The sequence below is a fragment of the Cololabis saira genome, chromosome 8 (genome assembly GCF_033807715.1).
Source record: "Cololabis saira isolate AMF1-May2022 chromosome 8, fColSai1.1, whole genome shotgun sequence".
In the NCBI taxonomy this organism is placed as follows: Eukaryota; Metazoa; Chordata; class Actinopteri; order Beloniformes; family Belonidae; genus Cololabis; species Cololabis saira.
This window is the reverse complement of record NC_084594.1, coordinates 28,276,598-28,296,710: the sequence shown is the minus strand read 5'-3', so window position 1 is coordinate 28,296,710 and position 20,113 is coordinate 28,276,598. Positions and strand designations below refer to the sequence as shown.

General features: G+C 40.1%; 2 protein-coding genes across 4 annotated transcripts in view; both read right to left on the bottom strand.

Annotated features, from left to right (window-relative positions):
- Positions 1-2,193: 2,193 nt before the first annotated feature.
- On the bottom strand, positions 2,194-3,417 carry gpr84 (G protein-coupled receptor 84). The gene has a single exon (XM_061728295.1). It carries the CDS (start codon positions 3,415-3,417, stop codon positions 2,194-2,196), a length of 1,224 nt encoding a protein of 407 aa, XP_061584279.1.
- A 2,187-nt stretch (positions 3,418-5,604) lies between these two features.
- Positions 5,605-20,113, bottom strand: part of LOC133448748 (zinc finger protein 385A-like) — a 31,290-nt gene continuing 16,781 nt past the window's right edge. For 2 of the 3 annotated variants that reach the window (XM_061727582.1, XM_061727583.1), the window contains exons 2-8: positions 19,742-19,887; positions 16,743-16,853; positions 9,579-9,759; positions 8,782-9,102; positions 7,960-8,147; positions 7,792-7,878; positions 5,605-7,656 (exon numbers count right to left, since the gene is read on the bottom strand). In XM_061727582.1, coding sequence (XP_061583566.1) covers positions 7,432-7,656; positions 7,792-7,878; positions 7,960-8,147; positions 8,782-9,102; positions 9,579-9,759; positions 16,743-16,853; positions 19,742-19,887 — 1,259 coding nt within the window. In that variant the 3' untranslated portion in view covers positions 5,605-7,431. The remainder of the gene's footprint in view (positions 7,657-7,791; positions 7,879-7,959; positions 8,148-8,781; positions 9,103-9,578; positions 9,760-16,742; positions 16,854-19,741; positions 19,888-20,113) is intronic. The other variant, XM_061727584.1, reaches the window with a different exon arrangement.

Sequence of the window (20,113 nt, the reverse complement as noted above, 5' to 3'; positions counted from 1 at the left end):
ATATATATATATATATATATATATATATATATATATATATATATATATATATATATATATATATACATATAATCCACCTCAATTAACCTCAAACAGCACTTTAGGACTAAGGACGCTGGATTTGAGTGACCAACGGGTAAATTAATGCCATCAGTCCTGTATGTGTGTTCCCAAATATATAACATATAAAAGATGAATTTATTGATTTGTACTTTTATTTTCAATAGATCTTTGTGCTACTGAGGGTGATTGAGGAGGTCACAGGTATAGGAGCAAGAATACAGAGAGGGGAGATTAGACTGCTGGATTTTGTCTTTGATGTGATGCTCCCAGAGGTAAGATGGTCAATAGAGCTTCCTTGGGAAATGGAAGGAAATTATTAGGTGGTCAATATTTTATTCCTTTGGAAAACATAAAACCAAAACAGTGCACACATTAGAGTATGATTAGATCATTTAACTGTTTTTCAGATAATGATCAAAATCCTGGAAGGAGAGGGCATGACCAGACTGAAGGCTGAGATCATGATGGCCAGCGGGAGCCTTTTTTAAGTCTGACCCCCCCAGAGATCACGATGGCCATTGAGAGTCTGATGCTGATCCCACAGTCATTGTTCATTATTTTTTCATTGTTATGTTCAGTTTAATTTGTTCCTCCTTCTTCTTCTTCTTCTTCTGTTCCTCCTCATTGTTGTTCATGCTTTTCCCTTGTTTTTGATATTTATATATATATATATATATATACATATATATATATATATATATATATATATATATATATATATATATATATATATATATATATATATATATATATATATATATGTTATATGTTATATAATGTTTTATAATAATGTTTTATAATTTTCGTTTTATGGCCGCTTTTAAACTACCTCCGTCATATTTGAACAATATACACGGAGAAGACCAACTTCCGGTGTCCACGATGTCAAAAGTAAGAAACAGAAAGAACTGTATGTCATAAACTTGATAATAATATTAGGGAAGTATCACATACACAAAGGTAAATTTACTCACTCGAAACCATGCTTTATTGCATTCCAAAAGGAAACTGAACAGTACATATATAAGTATTTGTGACTCGAATAACAAGAAAGCTGCGAAAACTTACCCCCTGGCTGATGTTCTGATGTTTGATATTTCATTGATAAGACTTGCTTTTGTATTGTTTGATTGTTTGTTCTGTTAATAAAGAACTGTTGAAAAAAAAAAAAAAGACCAACTTCCGGTATGGACTTCCGGTATGCATTGGTTTTGTGTTTTTATTTGAGTAATACTCTTTATATGTTATAATTCAACGTGAAATTGCATAATGTGAAGTTTTGTTATCATTGTATTGTTTGCAAATGTTAATTTAAAAAAAAAAAAAAAAAAAATATATAAACGAAGAAGACCAACTTCCGGTATGGACTTCCGGTATGGATGGAAGTATGGCGGCGCCCTTGTCGGCCATCTTGCCTGCAGCCAGGTACTCTTGTATATCTCACATCTCATTTTGAAAACATGAAGTCAGGACAGCTTCGGCCCTTTTCTGCGTGCCCGTGTTTACTGTAAAGTCTGTAATACGTGCGCATTTGAAATGTTCGCTCAGAGCCGCTCAGGGACCCATGAGAGGTTTACCCAGAGCGAATGTCTGTCGAATATCCAACGAATATCCAACGTAAACTAACTTCACCGCGTTTGCATATTACTCATTCTGCATGGACCACGTGCTGCCACACGTTTAAAAGGCCACATTAGTCAGTACTTTTTTTCCTATTTGTCATGCACCATCAGCAGAGTCAAAGCAGACTTGAGACATGAGGCCAAGTCAGAACTTCCTGAGTTTGTGAAAGTAATCTGTTGTGTTAATCAGGAATATTCTGTAAAATTGCATAAGACTGGTGGTTTCTGTCATGTGATGTAACCAACAGCATCACTTCATCTAGATTCTAGACTAGCCGATATAAAGTTCTGAATGTAACCATGAAATATGAACTGCAAAATCCAGTTTAAATCGTAACATATAATATGTATTCAAAGTAATAAAATACAGTAGAGAATTTATAAAAAATAAATAAGAGTGAAATCCAGATAAGCAGCACATGTAGGCCTATCACTCAGAAAAGCAATGTTAAAGTTGAAATGGGCAGACTTCAAATGATATTGTCAAATAAGTTGAAGTGGTAATAAATCAGGATGTCCGAGCCAGCCCGCGGGCCCAGAGCCAGGAGAAGGGAGCGGCAGCTCTGCTGAGCAGCCGGCGGTACGCGTGTCGGAACTGCCGGTTCATGACGGCGTACAGCACGGGGTTGATGCAGCTGTTCAGCCAGGTGAGGTTGGCACAGAACATGTGCAGGATCCGGGGGGCGCGGTTCTGTCTGTCTGCTATGGTAAGCAACAAAAAGGGGACGAAGCAGCATGCAAAACACAAGAAAACGGTGAAGCACAGGCGGGTCACTCGCTTGATTTCAGCATCCTCTGAAGATGCTCCGGAGTTGGAGGAGGGATCGGCAGGGGCTGGAGAAGGTTTGGGGACCACGTCATCAAGAGTGGGCTTCTGAGCTGTTGGTGAGTTCAAGTTTTTGTCTGCGCTCTGGATAGGAGCGGGTGGATTTTCACAGGTGATCTTGACCGGTTCCACCTGGCAGCTCACCTCGGAGGTGGAGGTCTTTGCAGCGCCGCTCTCCACGCCGCTGTCGTCGGTCCCCTGAGCCGGGAGAGCAGGTTTCCTCCTGGAGGACCGCCGGCTGAACCTGTAGCGGAGCAGAGCCTGCGATGCGCTCAGGACTCGTCTGTAGATGAGCAGGTAGAAAACCCCGACACAACCCAGCCCCACAAAAAAGTAGAGCAACAGGACGATGGTGGTGTAAGGGCGACCCCTGGTCCGATGGAAGCTGCAGGTGCACACCTGAGGCACGAACACAAACACCTGCCACATGGGGCCAAAGCTGAGCAGCCCCAGGGCCCATGCTGAGCACAGGAGCACGACAAGTCCCCGGTTGGAGAAAACACGGTCAAACAGAGATCGCTTTGCAACCAGGAGATATCTGCTGACGGCCACCAGGCAGAGGGTGAGGATGGATACGGAGTTGGAGAGGAAGAGGAGGAAGCCGAAGACTCTGCACCAGAGCTGACCACTGCGCCATCGGAGGTGGAGATACGAATCAACGGAGATTGGCTGCAATAGGGTGCAGTACAGGAGATCAGCGACTGCCAGGTTGACGATAAGCACGTTGAAGCGAGTCCTCAGACGGGAATCCAGGGCGAAGGCTGCAATGGTCATGAGGTTCCCCGCCGTGCCGGTGATGGTCACAGCACATCCCCACAGCACGGCCACGTACCGGTAGCCCTGCACCGAGGGACTGGAGCAGGAGAACAGATCCCCCTCCGTGTGGTTGGTTTGATTCATCAGCATTCTGTCGAATCAAAAGAATCAAATACAAGTTCACTTCGCTTTAACGTGTCCATGGAAAGTTCAAACACTTGTTTGTGGCTTCACAAATTAAGGGGAAGTTGGTAGTGGAATAAATGGTTTACCACTTCCTTATGCAAGTCTCACAAACAGAAATCTTTCACTCGCAGGCTTAATTTTATTCATACCCTTTTTACTTTTTATGTATACATTTCTGGAGTTTGACCAAAAATCATTTCTGTATTTGAAAATGTTCGAAAAATAAAATAAGAGAAGATATGTTCTTGCTCTCATTTTAAACTAAACACACATTGATTCAAGTAGTGAAACTGTCTGTTGAATGGAACTAGAATTAACTGGATCTATATAGGGAAAAGGGAAAACTGTTTAAATGTAAATTAACAAATCATTTAATTTAATACTAAATCAGAAGCAAACAAGAGTCCCCACTTAAGACAAATGATTAAAGTCTCACCTTAAAATACCTCTTCCTGTCTCCCTTGTGTGTACTTGTTCATTCTTCTGGTGCTCTGAGAGACTGAATGTTTCTCTTCCTGTTGACATTACTCTCTCTCTGCATCTTCTGTAAAGCTGACGTACCCCCCTATATGATGAAATGGAAAGAAGCTGGGTTTTTCCCACCTCATGTCTAAATTAGGGAGGACAGCTCTGTCTTCAAAAAAATATTCATCATATTTTGAAACTGAATAAGCATGAATGGTCTTGTCTCGTGTTTGTATTTTAGCCTGTTATAGCTACATTAAACTATATAATACTATATTAATTCAATAAGAGTATAGCCATGCCATTATCCCAAAGACAGTTGGGACAAACTCTGGCAGAATGATGGATATGGAGTATTCAGTATTGGATATTCAACCCTGTCCCCTTCATAAAGAGGTTTCTGTATATGGAGAGGCTCTAGGATGTGTTTCTGTAAGACACAGTTTCTTAGGCTGACGTATCAAGGTGTTTCATGAAATTTAAACTGAGGTTTCAATCATCCAGTTTTTTTTCTTTCCTTTTTTTTGCTGCTGTGCTGAGAATAGGAAAGCTTTTATTGTCATTGTACATTGAGTATAGAATGAGATTGGGGGCGAAAAAAACTACTTACTTACTTAAAACTACTTACTGGCACATGGACGCATTAACACCAAACACAATTTTGTCCCTTGGCTGCTGTATTGCAGACTTTCGGTTTCGGCCACAAAGGAGTAAATATAAACAATTTCAGTGAAACCTAAATGAGAAATTCTCGACTTGCAGAGCAAGACTGCAAAGAGGAATGCAGAATGCAGAATGCAAGTGCAGAAAATACTAAAACGCATAAGTGTTATTGTTCCCATACAGCTGCAAAATAAGATAATTACATTATAGCAAGATAACTTTATCAGGAGACAGCTCTCTGACCTGAAGAATTTGTAAATAGCACAAAACAAATGCAAATGTTGAGTTTATTTTTAATGTATTTACAATGAAAGAGCCAGAGTACTCTGTTTCCACCTTTCATTTGATGAGTTCCAGTAGTCTATTCAAATGTTATGTTTTCTCTGCAACTGTTTCTGATATTCAAGCTTTCTCTTGACTTGTTGTTACGGGAGTATAATATTTTTGTTCTTTTTTTAGCTGACTGACTTTTTGCTGCCATGCACACATAATGCTTCCCTGATTGTCAGCTGCTTTAAACTACAAAACCTACTTGAGCTCATAAGATGTTTAAAAGCCATTTAGATTTGTGAACTTATTATTACCAATGTCTGTCAATGGGTGATTAGCCCAGATGATCATGGTACTTAAAAGCACATTCTGAAGTAAAAACAACTCTGGTCTGTTATTAGATATTAAGGATTACCGATATGTTTGAGTCTTGTCAGAGGCTTAAAAAAGTTATTTATTTTGGTGCAGCTCCACTGGCTCCTGTGCTAACATTAATTGCCATTTTGCAGCAAACACATATTCCTTTAGGACTGAAAACTGCTTCAATTGTTTTGTCACAAAATCGTCCACCCCTCACTCTCTAATAACAGTTGTTTTAACTTCAGAATGCTCCTTTAACCACGTACTTTCACTACAAAATGGATTTATGATTAATTGTCATATATTACTGTTTGGAAATTATTAGAATAAAAATCTCAAGTCATACGTTTTTACAACCATGAATTCAATTTAATGATTTTATATATAATTTCTTTCAAATTGACAAATAGGAAGCCCCAACATGAACCATGTTCTCATCATTTTTAATAAACTAGCTTTACGGCAACATTTAAATACACTTCTCATTAATAACATTCTCTACAATTGTTGACATTTTCTTTATATTGCACAAGAAAAAATAGCAGGATTGCTGTAAGTATTGCTAAATTTCCCATTTCTAAAACTTCCTCTAATGTTTCACAAACTATCTTCAACAGGTTGCAATGGGATACGTTGGATGATGAAGGGACAGAGTACACAAGGCAGAGCAGACAAACAAAATATATTTTATCCCAGCACAGTTCTATGATACTATCAAAAATTGTGTTTTTATTATTATTATTACTTTGTGTATATATATATATATATATATATATATATATATATATATATATATATATATATATATATATATATATATATAATTTTTTTGCATAAATCTTCTTCTCTGCAAACGTGGTCCTTTTATTGTCCTTTGCTAGCGTAATGCTGGTGTTTTCCATCCCACTGTTTCAACTTTCTGTGTATGCGTGCGTGTTTGTGTGTTCACATTGTGCAGTTAACTGCAAGTACAGAAGAGTCATAAATGAGTTATTGTCCTGCCGTGCTCACAGTGCTGAAGTTTTCCCATGAGGTCACTGACAGGTTTCCCCAGGTGAGAAAACGATGTGTTGCCATTGATATGTGTTGAGGACACCGACATGCAGACGTCTCACCAAAAATGTTCAGCAGATGAGAAAATGATGCATTGCCATTTAAATGTCATGAGGACACTGACATGCAGACCTCTCACCAAAAATGTTCACTTGTGTGCTTCCTTCGACTTGTGTCTTCATGTTAGCTAATAGATGTAACTGAGATGATCTGAGGATACATCAGAAGAACAATATTGCTGTTTTCAGCCAAAAAGCCAAACGTGATTTATTTTCCCCCTCTTGTTTTCTGTTTGACATTTTATCCAACTTTATTGTATGCAGACCATGAGAGGGATCACTGATGTCTATATAGTGGAGCAGCAGTTGCTTCTTCACATGTCATTTTAGCCATTTTACTGTTCCTCTTGAATCCTTGTTTGTGTCCCACAGAAGTAAATATGGACCAGTTGTGAAAATGTAACAACAATGGATGGAGAAACGTCTACTGGAAACTACAGAAATGATAGGCAATTTATGGAAACCTTTTTCCTCTTCCTAGTTGACAAAGCCAAAGCTTTACAGTGTACGATGGCAGCTACAGTATGATGCAAGTTAACATTAGAGGTCATCCATTCATCATTCATTGATTTTCCAAACCCTCTCCGGGGCTTTCACCAGGCCAACATCACACATCCCCAGACATAGTTAAATAAGACGGACAAACTTGCACTTACATCTACAGAAACTTAGGTTAGGCTGTTTGCTTTTTTCAATTAATATCTATCATCATCTTTGATAATATTGATGTCTTCTATTTGTAAGGAATCCTTGCAAAAGTATTAAAATAAAAGAGAGGTAGGATTTTTAGTCTGAAGCAGTGGATCAGGTGATACAGTAGGTGGCATTTAGCTGGATACGGGATGATGCTTGAAGTGACTGCTAGAAATTTGTCTACAGGTTCCTCTTCAAACTATCTTCACATACATGCTGTTCACTCACTGACGGGTAAATCACAAAGGGGAACCAGAGAGGACGAAACATCTCTACACAGTGACGAATAATATTCGTGGTTTCTCATAATGAAATAGCAGTTCCAACCAGACCAGCTAATTTGGCTCTCAGTGGTGAATGGCTGCCTCCAATTCACAGTGTGCTTCTTCCCGATTCCTGCGAAGTTTCCTCGTTGCTAGTAAGGAGTGAAGAGGATTGGCCCATGTGTAGTGCGGATGGGACCAGGAGCTGGCCTCAGCAGGCTGAGGGGTGTTCCCTGCAGGATGTGGTGATGGGGGTGAGGATGGGATGTTGGGCCATGAGGACGGAGTGCCAGCTGATTTGATGATGCTGCAGCCATCGCTGCGGCAACAGCCAGAGGATTTGGTAAAAGTCCAGCCCCCAGAGTTTTGGGAAATTCCTTTGAGAGAGTCAAGAAAAAAAAATCTGAATTAAATTCAACTATGGGTATTTTCAAGATTAAATGTGGATAGCAGTGAGCTAAAGGGGAAGAAATGCTTCAAGTAGACTGGGAAAAAAATGACTTAATAGATACCATAAAGTCTGTGCGCTTCTTGTGCCGATTGAGCAGAGGATTAGGTTTTCCTGCAACCCCATCCCGATGCCTTCTGCTTGATATATGCTGCAAAATGTAGGAAACATTGACATATAGAGGGTTTGCTGCAAATATTTCACTCTGGATCTGTTTGTGTGTGATGCTCACCTGTTTAAGCTGCAGCTCAGAGTTGACTCTGACGTTGCATATCTCACAGTGGAAGGTGCGTTCCTGAGTGTTCGGGTCTGAAGACAGCTCCCCCCCCTGCTCAGAGCTGGGTTTAAGACCCAAGCGTGGGTACGCTTTAATGGGTCCCAGTCCACTTCTAGCCTCCATTATAGTTTTGTGTTTGGTACCTGGGAACAACAGAGGTATCATCTTTGACTTGGCCTTTTTTATGCTTAAAGTAAACCTACCAAAATGTTGTCTTTGTTGTTTATGAAAACAAGATTTACTCTCATTGCTACTTCTTCTCAGACAGTGGTAATTGCAAAAATGGAAGCAGCCTACACAGAAAGAAGTTGTCCGACAAATTATGCCCAGAAGTTCAATTTACAGTAAATAGATTAAAGAGGGAAATCATTCACTTGTTTTATGTCTGCTATTCATTAACGCCAAGTGATATTGACAGTCCCTTCAGTGTTGAAAAGTGTTAGTGAAAATATATAGTTTCATTATAAGTGGATACAGTTGATGACAAAAACCTCTGAACCTGTCAACCTTATTATGTTAAATATGTTTCCTGTAGTTTCATAAATTAAATGAAGCACAATGTGGTGTAGAGACATGACATTTTTACCCACACATTTGTACCACTAAGTGGCAGTAACGCACTTGCTTTAATTTTTCACCCGTCAAAGTGTGAATCTTGTAATAACAGCCATATTTTACTGTTTTGTCCCCCAACTGGCTCTTAAAAAACCCTAATGTACATTTTGGAGAGATTTATTTTCCCTTTTTGATGTTTGAGGTACTGGATGTTGAACTAACCTTTGTTATGTGCCTCCAGCTGTGATAGGGAATTAACAGCTACTTTGCAGAGGGAGCAGTAGAGAAGCTTCTTGGCTTTCTCTTCTTCCAGGTCTCCTGAAGACGGGCTTGTTGTCGGGGACGGGGTCTCAGGGAGAACAGCCAATCCTGGATCCACAGAGGAGGCATTGAGGGCTGCAGAGGGGGAGGGAGAGGAGGGCAAAGGAGTGCTGACAGCTGGCAAGGGGGGGCACCCTGAGTCTGCCGAGCTTAGTGTGGGTGTTGGAAGATAGTTAGGAGTCAGGGGTGACTCTTTCAAGTTGGGACAGGATTGAGTGTCATCTGTAAGCAGTAAAAGTTTTTTAGTCAGCAACTTTCTTGTGAAAAACCAACCATCAGTTATGCAATTAATCATCCAATTCTGATGATCATGACTTGCAGTATGAAAATAATGTGACGCCTCGTGCACTAGCGCTGTTCTTGCATTTCTGCTCCCCTGATGTTAACACTCTGCTGTGTGGCTCTATGTGGACGTGCCGGCAGGTCTGGCAGGCCCATTCTGCCTGCAAGATGCTTACTGACTTTATTTTTATTCTTTCTGTCATCATTGTTCAGCTAAATCTTTGCAAAATACGGGTTATAAAAGAGTCACGCCTTAGTTTCCAGAGTTTAAAAAAAAAAGGATGCATACATTCGTATCCAATCAGTTTTGAATATATTCTTTCTCTTAAGAGTCACACATGGGGAGCTTTACATTTGTGTCACACTGTGAGTGTGAATGTAAGTGTGAAACATCATGTTTCAACAGCAATGCTCACCCTGCTTATGATAATTAGGATCAGGTTTGGGGCTGGATGGCGACTGGCCTGATGGGGATGGTGACATCGGAGCAGGAGGGTGCTGTTTATCTCCATCTTGGGAACGTGTTGTCTTGGATGTCTCGATGCCTTTCACCCTTCGGGCATGGCGATTTCCCTTATAATGGGCCTCTGCCTGGCTCTGGCAAAAGAGAAAGACATGTCACAAGCTTGCAAGAAATACTTAAGTTGATTTGATCATTTATCATTTTTCTTCACCCTGTTACTTGTCTTTATCACAAGTTATATTGACAAACCTATTATTTTGACCCAGATTCCACCAGGCTGATAAGGTGTGAGCTTCTGGTGACACATGCATGAGCAGCAATGCAATTTTTCATCATATTTATTCATTTGTTTTCAAAATCACTTGTGCGTTTCAAGTCAGCATTATCCATCTTCCAAGTTATATCAAGGCGACTTCAGTTTTTAAAATATTAGAGAGCTATCGGAGAGAAAAGGTGGCATTTAGTTAGTAAAGACAGAAGATAAAAAGCTTTTCCTTCCCCAGACCACCACTGACTACATATCTGTGACAGAGGACCCAGACAGTACAACAGAGACGATTGAGGTTCAGACATACAAAGTTTATGAAGAAAGTTCAGGTCTAAATCAGAGCAGACAGAAAGCCGGCTAAGAGAAAAAAATCTAAAATGTCCAATATCTAAAACACCAGGAAGATTTAGGTAGAGTGGTGCAAAACAAGAACCAGCAACAGACAAAAGTGATACATAGAAAAACACAAGGAAACCTTGGAGTGCTTGACTTTACAAGTAGCACAAAAGTGGTTTGGCAACAAGAAGAGATACACATATTCAGGGTACTGATTTCCTCCTGGATACTGGCAGGAAAGCTCTCCCTCATTCGTTGCTGTTCTTGCTGTATATTTTCTCCCCTCTTGTTTCTCTTGTTCCCCGTTTGTTCTTGTGTCCGTCTGTGTCTGCAGTACATCTATCATGGCTTCCACCCAGCCCCTTCCAGTTTTAGTTCAACTGCTACTGAAGGTAATGACTTGTTCCTCAGCCAGCTCTTGAAGGGTGAATTTAGAGTTTGCATATCTCTGTGAAACAAACCTTGTCTTAGACAAAAGTCTGGTGTTTTTAGTGTCTCGGGATCAAAACAGTCTCTTCCTGCCAACTTGTTCAAGTCCAGCCCAGTGTTTCCCGTCCCCCCACCATTAAGCTTACATATAGGCTGCCATATTTCCTCAGGCTCCATCAGTTCTTGTCCACTGCAGCTCATGAGTTTGTCCTCTGCTTGTTGGTTACTTAATTTAATTTCACAAACTGAACTGATAGTTTGCAATGATGATGTCTTGATAAAGCTGTTGGAAAGGGATATATATTTTGGACAATTCTTGTCTGCTTTCACTATTGGTGTAATAAGACAGCCAATGACAGTCAACAATCATATACTAAGAGAAGATAAATGTGACTGTAAGTGGACACATAGAGACGAGAATCACTTAAAATTTCAGAAAAATAAGAAATGAATAAATCAAGCCTTGCTGTGGACTTAAATTGGACAAAAGGCAAATGGTAATGATTATCCTTTTACATATGAAAAATGGATGATATCATTGTTACTTTTTATCTATTCATTTATTTTTGCTGGATTTACATTTTTCTTAAAACACTTACTCAGGGATTTGAATCTTTATTCTACAGGTTTTTTTTAATTACCCTCTGAATAAACAAGCAATTCACTGAAAACAATGCATAGGATTAATCCAAAAACTCACAAAAATGTAATTTCTCATTGATAATAGCTCCACTCTGAATAAACCCCTCCTCTATGACCATATACATTCGGTTAAACTTGTTACTGGTAAAACTGGCAAAACACATTGTGGGTTATTTTTTGTCCTTCCTTTTTTGAATCTGTCACAGAAAGCTTTGGATTCATGGGAAAAGCATCCACAATAGTGCCACATGATAAGTTGCTCTTGGTTAGACAAACTAGTGCTATCTTCCAAGTTCACATACACTATATTGCCAAAATCGCTCACCCATCCAAATAATCAGAATCAGATGTTTCAATCACTTCCATGGCCACAGGTGAATAAAATTAAGCACGCAGGCATGCAGACTATTTTTTACAACTATTTGGGAAATAATGGGGTCACTCTCAGGAGCTCAGTGAATTCCAGCATGGAACTATGCTAGGATGCCGCTTGTGCAACAAATCCTGTCGTGAAATTTCCTTGCCCCTAAATATTCCACAGTCAGCTGTCGGTTGTTGTATTATAAGAACATGGAAGTGTTCGGGAACGACAGCAACTCAGAACTCCTTAGTTCCAGTGAAAGAAACTCTGAACGATTCAGAATACCAAGGCATTTTGGACAATTCCACGCTCCCAACTTTTTGGGAACTGTTTGGAGTTGGCCGCTTCCTCTTCCAACATGACTGTGCACCAGTGCAAAAAGCAACGTCCATAGAGACATGGATGACTTGGATGAGTCTGGTGTGGATGAACTTGACTGGCCTACACAGAGTCCGGACCTCAACCCGATAGAACACCTTTGGGATAATTTAGAGTGGAGACCGAGAGCCAGGCCTTCTCGTCCAACATCAGTGTGTGACCTCACAAATGCGTTTCTGGAAGAATGGTCAACAATTCCCATAAACAAACTCCGAAACATTGCGGACAGCCTTCCCAGAAGATTTGAAGCTGTTATTGGATGAGGAATGGGATGTCACTTAATTTCATATGCAAGTCAAGGCAGGTGAGTGAATACTTTTGGCAATATAGATGTACATGTCACCATCAAGTGACTAATCAAAGGAAAGAGTGAAGTGCTGGAGTACAAATATAGTTCATGTAAGCTCCTTAACGCAGTAATACAAGACTGCATGTGTATACACAAGGAAAAAACTTCTCAAGCCAGATATGTTTCATTATATCAATAACACAGCTTAGGAAACATGTGACAGGTACATGTTGGGGGCTCTGAGGAAGAGAGAGGACTGTGATGTACTTGGAATGTTTCTGTAAGCCCGAGGTATTAACTGCCAATGATAGTTACCCATATAGCCCTCATCCTGATTGGTGATGACAGACAGGCAGATATAGCTCTACCAGTGTAACACTACTCCTCTGGGTGTTGCTCACCACAGTCCTGCCATTAGACAAGGAGATGAAGGTCTGCAAATACACAAATGAAAGAAGGGAACTCGAAAAGGAGAAATATGCATTGCTCTATCTTCTGTTGCAATCCGCACTTCAAGTTGCTCTCCTTCTTCCTTTATGTTCCCTCATAATGTAAGTTATGTGATGTAACAACAAAGCTGTAATTTCTTTAACGAGTGGCTCACGTTTAACGTTGACGTTAAATTTGGCAGTATTTTGGCATCTAAAATCCTTTTCTGATTTAAAATGTCCACAACTGAGAGGGGTTCTTGTTAAAAAATGCTGCCACTTGCCTTTTTTTGTCTTTACTCGGTGTTGGCATCGGTCAAGTCATATTGCTTAGAGCAATGCCTATTAATGTGACTGGAAAACAGGAACAATGCAAATTCAGCCAAGACAACCAGTTAAATAAAAATAAAAACATGCTCCCAAATGATCAGATGGTATCTTGTAGAAGCAGGTTCATTGAAAGCAATCCTTCCTTGCAAGTGTTGAATATAGGTCTATTTCTGTGCTGACCAGCACTCTGAAGGCATGTTGAAATCATGCAAGGCCAATGAGTGATTGCTATATTCTACTTATAAGCTTTCAACAAGACAGAATACATTCAGATTGCAATTTATTCACACATTTTATCTCTGCAATTTCACTTGTACTGTTCTGAATCACTAATTTATGTAAAATACTTAAAAAATATACAAATATGAGATACAGTACTTTAGTTCAGCACAGTATGTGAAACAGACTGTTAAGCTATGACAGAGCCGTGGAAAGCAGGATTTAAATGAATGAAGAAGCAGAAATGGGATTTAAGGAGGAAATGAGAGCAAGTGAATGTTCCTTAAATCCTTTTTCTCCCTAAGAAGGATGTGCTTTGATGTTTTATCTATAAACCGACAAAGGCACAGAAAGCAGATAGAGCTGGTCGAGCAGCCAGTCTGCTGTATGGAAGGACGGGCGGCAGCGAAAGGAAGAGGGGGTTGGAAAGAGGCTTGAGAGTGCGAGAGAAGAAGAGGGTATATATTAAAGTACCCCGAAAAAAGGGAGAAGCAGAAACACAACAACTCATGGAGAAAATGAAAAGTTACTGAACAGAGGGCAGGGAATAGTAAAACCAGCACTGGCTGAGGGGAACACGAGGAGTGATGGAGCAAAGAGAGGTGTCCACTGTGGTACAGCAGTGGTGACGGGAGCTAATGCAGTGTGGTGTGACGTCAACCTTGCAGCAGAGCTGAGCTGAGCACTGGCAAGCTAATCTGTCCTCGGTGGCCTGCAATGAATTGCAGTGTTGTAATTACAACATGTGATGTTGCAAAGAGAAGCAACTGTCTCTCAATGGCCAGCATAAACAAATCTGTCTCTGTCGCTTTGTGCCTGACAACAACCCAGCGTCTGTCAGACATCAACAAGCCAGAATACATTGACAATATTAATATAATTTAAGATCTAATGACCTGAAGAAGCCCTAAGGGAAAATTAATTGTTTATCTGCATTTGAACTGCGGCGTAGCCCAGACATCATGAGTAAGGCAAGTACTGTCGTGTAAGCAGAGTATCCCTTCATTATTAAGGAATGTCCACGGCACTTTAAGCTCCCAGTCTCTCAGGTTACTGTGGAAAGTGCTGTAGAGCTGCAACAGAGCAGATGCACACCGTGGCTCACAAACACAAAAGCAGGCCGGATAGACAGGTGTCCCAGTATTCAACTTCTCCCCACATAACACACACTAAATTAATAAGATCACCGTCACAACCATTTTTCATGCGTTCACACAAAATCCATTCACAGGCAGTAAGTATATAAATACATGTACAGTATATAAAAACAACTAAAGCAAATAAGAGTGTGTTTCCCACTTAAGAGCACTACATTAATCTGAGAGCATGCACGTCTGAGGGAGGGAGATATTATTATGTAACCCCTCACAGAAAGAGCAGGGAGGTGTTACACCAGTTTGGGCTCTTGCCCGTGTCCTTTAGGTGCCACTGCCTAAAGGACATGGGTACGAATATTTAGCACTTATACTTAATGATTACAAATATTTAGCACGTAATAAGTGTAATGGATCCATATTTGTATATTAGGCTTCTGTTTGATTTCTCCTCATGTTTAGGCTCTGGGCTACATCGGCAAGTCATAAAGAGTTTAGTTGTATAGCTGGACAGCTTCAGAAGACTTGAAGGGATGTAGAGTGTCTTAATTTAGATGACATTTTTCACAATAAACAGAGGAAACTTGATAAGAAACACATGTCATATGTATTCAGATTTATCCATATGAAGGAAAAACAATCTAACCACATAAAGACATTCCCCATAAACATGTCAACACAAAGCCACCCTCCTTTACAAGGTCCAATCCGAGACCGAGGACGTGTCTTTCCTCCCATCCGGTATGTTTTGTATGCTCACATTACGAGTTATTTGCTTTTCAACTTCAGTTAACACGTCTGCCTCTTTAATGGTTGCACTCAAATGGTTCTGCTAAAGTTTCATTACCTTGCCTCTTTTATTTCAGTTCTTCTGCCGTGTGTTGCCAAAGGCACTGCTTGTCAAGAGTGAAATGCTGAAAATGTGCTTTATAAGTATTGCGATAGCTTAGAGGGCAAGCTAGGGTTCATCCATCTGTTTCACACCTATCTTTACCCTCCAGCAGTCTAATAAAGTCTTGTCGGTATGGATCCACAAACCAGCTTTCTTATACTTGTAGTCTTACAGTGAATTTACAAAAGATCTAACACCAAATGAAACATTTGTACACACGTCCTGTAAGTAGAAAGTTTTTTTTTAAAACTCCAAAGAGTTTGCTTGTGTTTTTTTATTGTTTGTCTGGAAAAGAGCTTATCTACTGCAACATCTCCTGAAAAATTATATGTAAAGGAGCAGTTGTGTCAGACTTTATGATGTCAGTCAAGAAAGCAGTTTTCTCCTGTCTTTTTTATCCCTACCCCTCCGTCGCAACAAGCTAGAATTGGAGCTGAGAAACTGTGAGCCAAGTTTTCACCTGCTCCAGCTGTGCTGTCAGTCACCGACGTTCACTAGGTCCAGATCTTTGGCTTTCCAGCTCACGATTTAATGCGTGCAGTCTGCATGTGCAGTGTCTCTGTGGCGTCTTCAGGAAACATCAATATGTTGCTCTTGAGTTACATGAATTTCCTCACGTACTTTATTTAACCAGTTGATCGTGCCGTGAACCTCTTCCTCTTAGTTAAAGCTATATCAATAACACTTGCACGACTTGTCATATATCATTATAACTGGGAAGACTGACAACTTGGGAATCTGGAGATACATTTCCTGAAGCTGTATGCAAACTAGGTTGGCAGTGGCTCAATTGACAGTGACATGTCCCGGCATGGATGCACCTCCTCGAACTGGGAAATGCAAGTTGCATGTTAACCTCAGAAAACTAATATTAATCAATAAATAAATAAATAAATAAATAAATAAATAAATAAATAAATAAATACAAGATATAATAAGATTTGCTGTCCCATAATGGGAAGCCACCCCAATCCAGATGCATCAACGCATGTTTCATGGCTTGGATATCTTCATAAACTGAATGCAGTCTTTCCCCTTTTAAAAACACAAGATTCCATTTTAACCAAAATGTTCAACTGTTATTTCTGTCCTCAGACATTTTTTTTTCTCCAACAGCCTTCACAACCATGTGGTCTTTGGCAAACTGGAGACAGGCTGCGATGTTATTTTTAGAGAGCTGCGCCTTTCTCCATATAGCCCAGCCATACATTGTCACCCAGTGTTCTCCTGATACTGATTTTGCAAACCTTTTGGATCTCAAATTTCTTTATGCAATAAAGTTTATCTTTATGCAGTCCTCTGAAATCTTTTCAGCTCATACCACGAAAAACAAACTTTCAGAACCTGGTTTATTTCATTAATGAAGGATGCCCACTTACACCAAATTCAAAATCTCATTGATGGAAAACTGTTATTGTAATTTCCGCTTTAAGCTGTTTAAGTTTTCATACCTCTGAGTTGAAGCGTATTTGACAGACATTGCAGGTGATTATGGGCCTCTTTGTCTTCATAATAGGTGGCCCAAAGGTGTGCGTCATCACAGCCTTCTGGACAGGATCCATCTGAGGAGAGACGACCCAGACATCATATCAAAGATTCAGGAACACAGGAGGAATGCAGACGGTCAACTGAGTAAATAAGGGTGAGAGTGAAAGGTATTGAAGAAAATGTGCAGGTAGATAACAGGGGGGTAGCCACTATGAGGGGGGAAGGCCGGAAGATATATATGGGGATTGATGTAGACAGAAAGGTGGGAGTTTTCTCAGCAGCAGCTGGTGCCGCTGGTTGTTTTTTTAGTTTTTGGGCTCCGTTCAAACACTTTAAATTATGTTAGAGTTTGATGCTAATTACTTAATCCCTGTCTAGAAGAAGTCCTGTTGTCATTGCTGTGCTGTTGTGTCCTGTTCTTTTATTCATTTTTGTGTTATTCATAAAGTTTATAACAACAGATACAGTGTGTTTAGGTTCATTAATGGGGACAAAAGAGCAGCATGCAGAGCATTTTCTACATAACAAACACTAATAATTGTGTCTGTGGACTTTTGAGAAACAGATTGGGAACTGTTCCTTAAAACAGAGAGAAGGTTAAGGGCAATACATACGAGTGTGGCTCATTTATGTTTTGATTTGTACAAGAATTCAGTTGCAGCTGATTTCAGCAGCCGTAAATCAAGAGTCAAAGTGATTCTCCTGAACCTCATATTATCCCTCCAAAGTGTCTGTCCCCTTTAAGTTGTGTGTATGTGTATAGTATATACCAAAATAAAAATAAAGAGCTCTCTGATCCACTAGAAGAGTACTAAAAACCACATGGCTGGGTGTTGCCTTCATTAAAAAGCCAAAATTATTTTGTGTTTTTACTCAGCCTCTAATCTCAGGCTCATGCTGAATGTATGCCAGATGTATGTTGCTTAAACCAGTGGGAGACATGTCATAGTTGCTCTGAACACTAATCCAACGTTTGAATCCATTGTTAGAAAAGTATTCATAGTGTAACCTTTTCTCATGTGGACCTGTAAAAATCTCCAAATGTGTTTATCTATTATATACACTTCTTCAGATATCAATCCAGGCTGAGCTAGTGACCCCTGGCTTACAGATGGTACTGTATGCTTTCAATTACAGATCTAAACCTGAAAAGCTACATGAACAATCTGAAATAAATAAATAGATAGGTGCAGGAACACATTATCCAAATCTAACCTATTGACTTGCCACATTTCACACTGATTTTGTTTTTTTAAATTAGATTTTCACTCTTTTATTTTTCTCTAATTTGGCAGCCAAAAGATGAACTTGTAAAAAATAGCTGCTACAACAGCTGTGCTGAGTGAAACTGTTGATGGTAGGTAGCGCAGATCGTTCACTTTATAGTGACTTAACTTGAGCAAAACGGAGGCAAGTAACCAATAATGTTTACATTAAACGTATTAAAAAAAGTTTTTTGTACTTCCACTTGTGCATTTTATTATACTTTGAAATTCACAAAAAGGTTTTCCAGGGGTCCCCTTTATTGGCTTATCTGCTTTCACAAAGTCTAGCTCTGGGCTTTGATTTAGTTCAGACAGACATTGAGCCTTTGCACAGAGCTGGTTGGCTCTTGTTTCTCTTATGTAGGAGAAATATACTCTGAATTCTGGATGGATTAGTCAAGACTTAATTAAAAACTAAAATCATTTGGTTGCACCATAGCTTAAGACCCTTGTGCAGATTACCTTTCACTCAAGAGGAAAATCGCTCATTGCATGGAAACGACAGCAGGTCTCAGCCATTTTTTTCTTTTTCTTTCTTCCTGCTAATGATCCTAGGATTGAACATGCGTGGCTGTTTGCCTTTGTGTGGTCCTGCAATGGACTCACAACCTGTGCCTTGTGCCCAAACACAGTTGGGGTAGGCTCTGACAGTCCTCCGTAACCCTTAAGAGGATGAAGTGGGTACAGGTGGATGTTAGAAGTACTCGGGAGGTTTAGTACTCTATTACAGTGGAAGAAGAGGACTTGTTTGATGGTTGTTTTGAGAAGCAAGACATTTTTCCAAATTTTCTTGACATCATCTGGAAGAAATAAGTGGACACAGAAATAAGTGATCTGTAGGACCTGACGTTATGCAGATTCGGCCCTCCCACATTCCTGTTTTAATGCAGGTACTGTCTGACTGAGCTCATGTGTGACTGGAGCCAGTAACTGTCAAGAGATCTAATGCAACGTGAGTGTACATGCTGATTACGTTTGCTGCTTCATGCTCTTCGGCTTGCTTTATTTTGCTTTCCTCTCTATCATTTCGAACTCTGTTTTTAGCAAAAATCCCTCTGATCAAGTGTTTTGGCCAGTTTGTCCTTCTCTGTGTCCTTTCATGTCCTGCACCTACTAGGGCCAGGAATGACAATCAGTTGCTCTTTAAGAATAATGACTCACACAGAGCCGCAGCGGTCCATAACCAGTTGACAGCACTATTGTCAAATTGTGTAAATTTTCCTTGTGCAGGAGGACATTGATTAGAATGAAGGTGCTTTGGCATTAGCGGCCATACCTAATGACCTCAATGATGAAGGACGAATCATAAACATGCAGAAGGGCAATTTTGCCTGAACAAAAGCTGTGTGTATTTGTGAACGCACCCCTGTTTGTGACCATGTTGACCTTCGCATGAAACCCAATCTAGAAATGAGAAGGAGCCAAAGAAAATGCTGACCGTAGAGAATGCTGTTTGAGTGCCTCTTATTCAATTGATTGGCTGTAAGTCGTTTCATTGCAGTAAACCACTCAGCGGCGAATCTTCTCCATTATAATAACACTCAAAATCTGTCAGCTAATCATTTTAGTTTACACATTGCAAACCCCTAACACTGTGACACTTGTCTTCTTCACGAATAGAGCAGATGTGCTGTCCAGTTGAACCAAATGTGGCAATAAGTGTGCATATGTGTTAATGTTGGTTTGAGAGAACTCACTGTAGTGAAGTTGTGGAAGAGGCCGATGCTGGCTGGATGAGGGGACTCCAGGGGGAACTGGAGGAAGGGCTTCATGTCCAATGGGGATGGGATGACAGGTGGACTCCTGAGGAAGGCAGGGACCGGCCCTGGTCGGTGTACACTTCCTGTTATAGATGCACAAGAAACAGGGATATCAGACATATCAAATAAAAGATTTAAAAAGATGCTCCATGTTGGATCATGAGACACATCTAAGGCAAAGATTTCTCATGATTTCGGTTCTGCAGAAAACAATATTTTCAATTCATATATTTAACAATTCAGACAGTGAAACAAATCGATGGCTCTTTCGGATATTGAGCACTAATCTGTCTATCACAGCTCTGATTA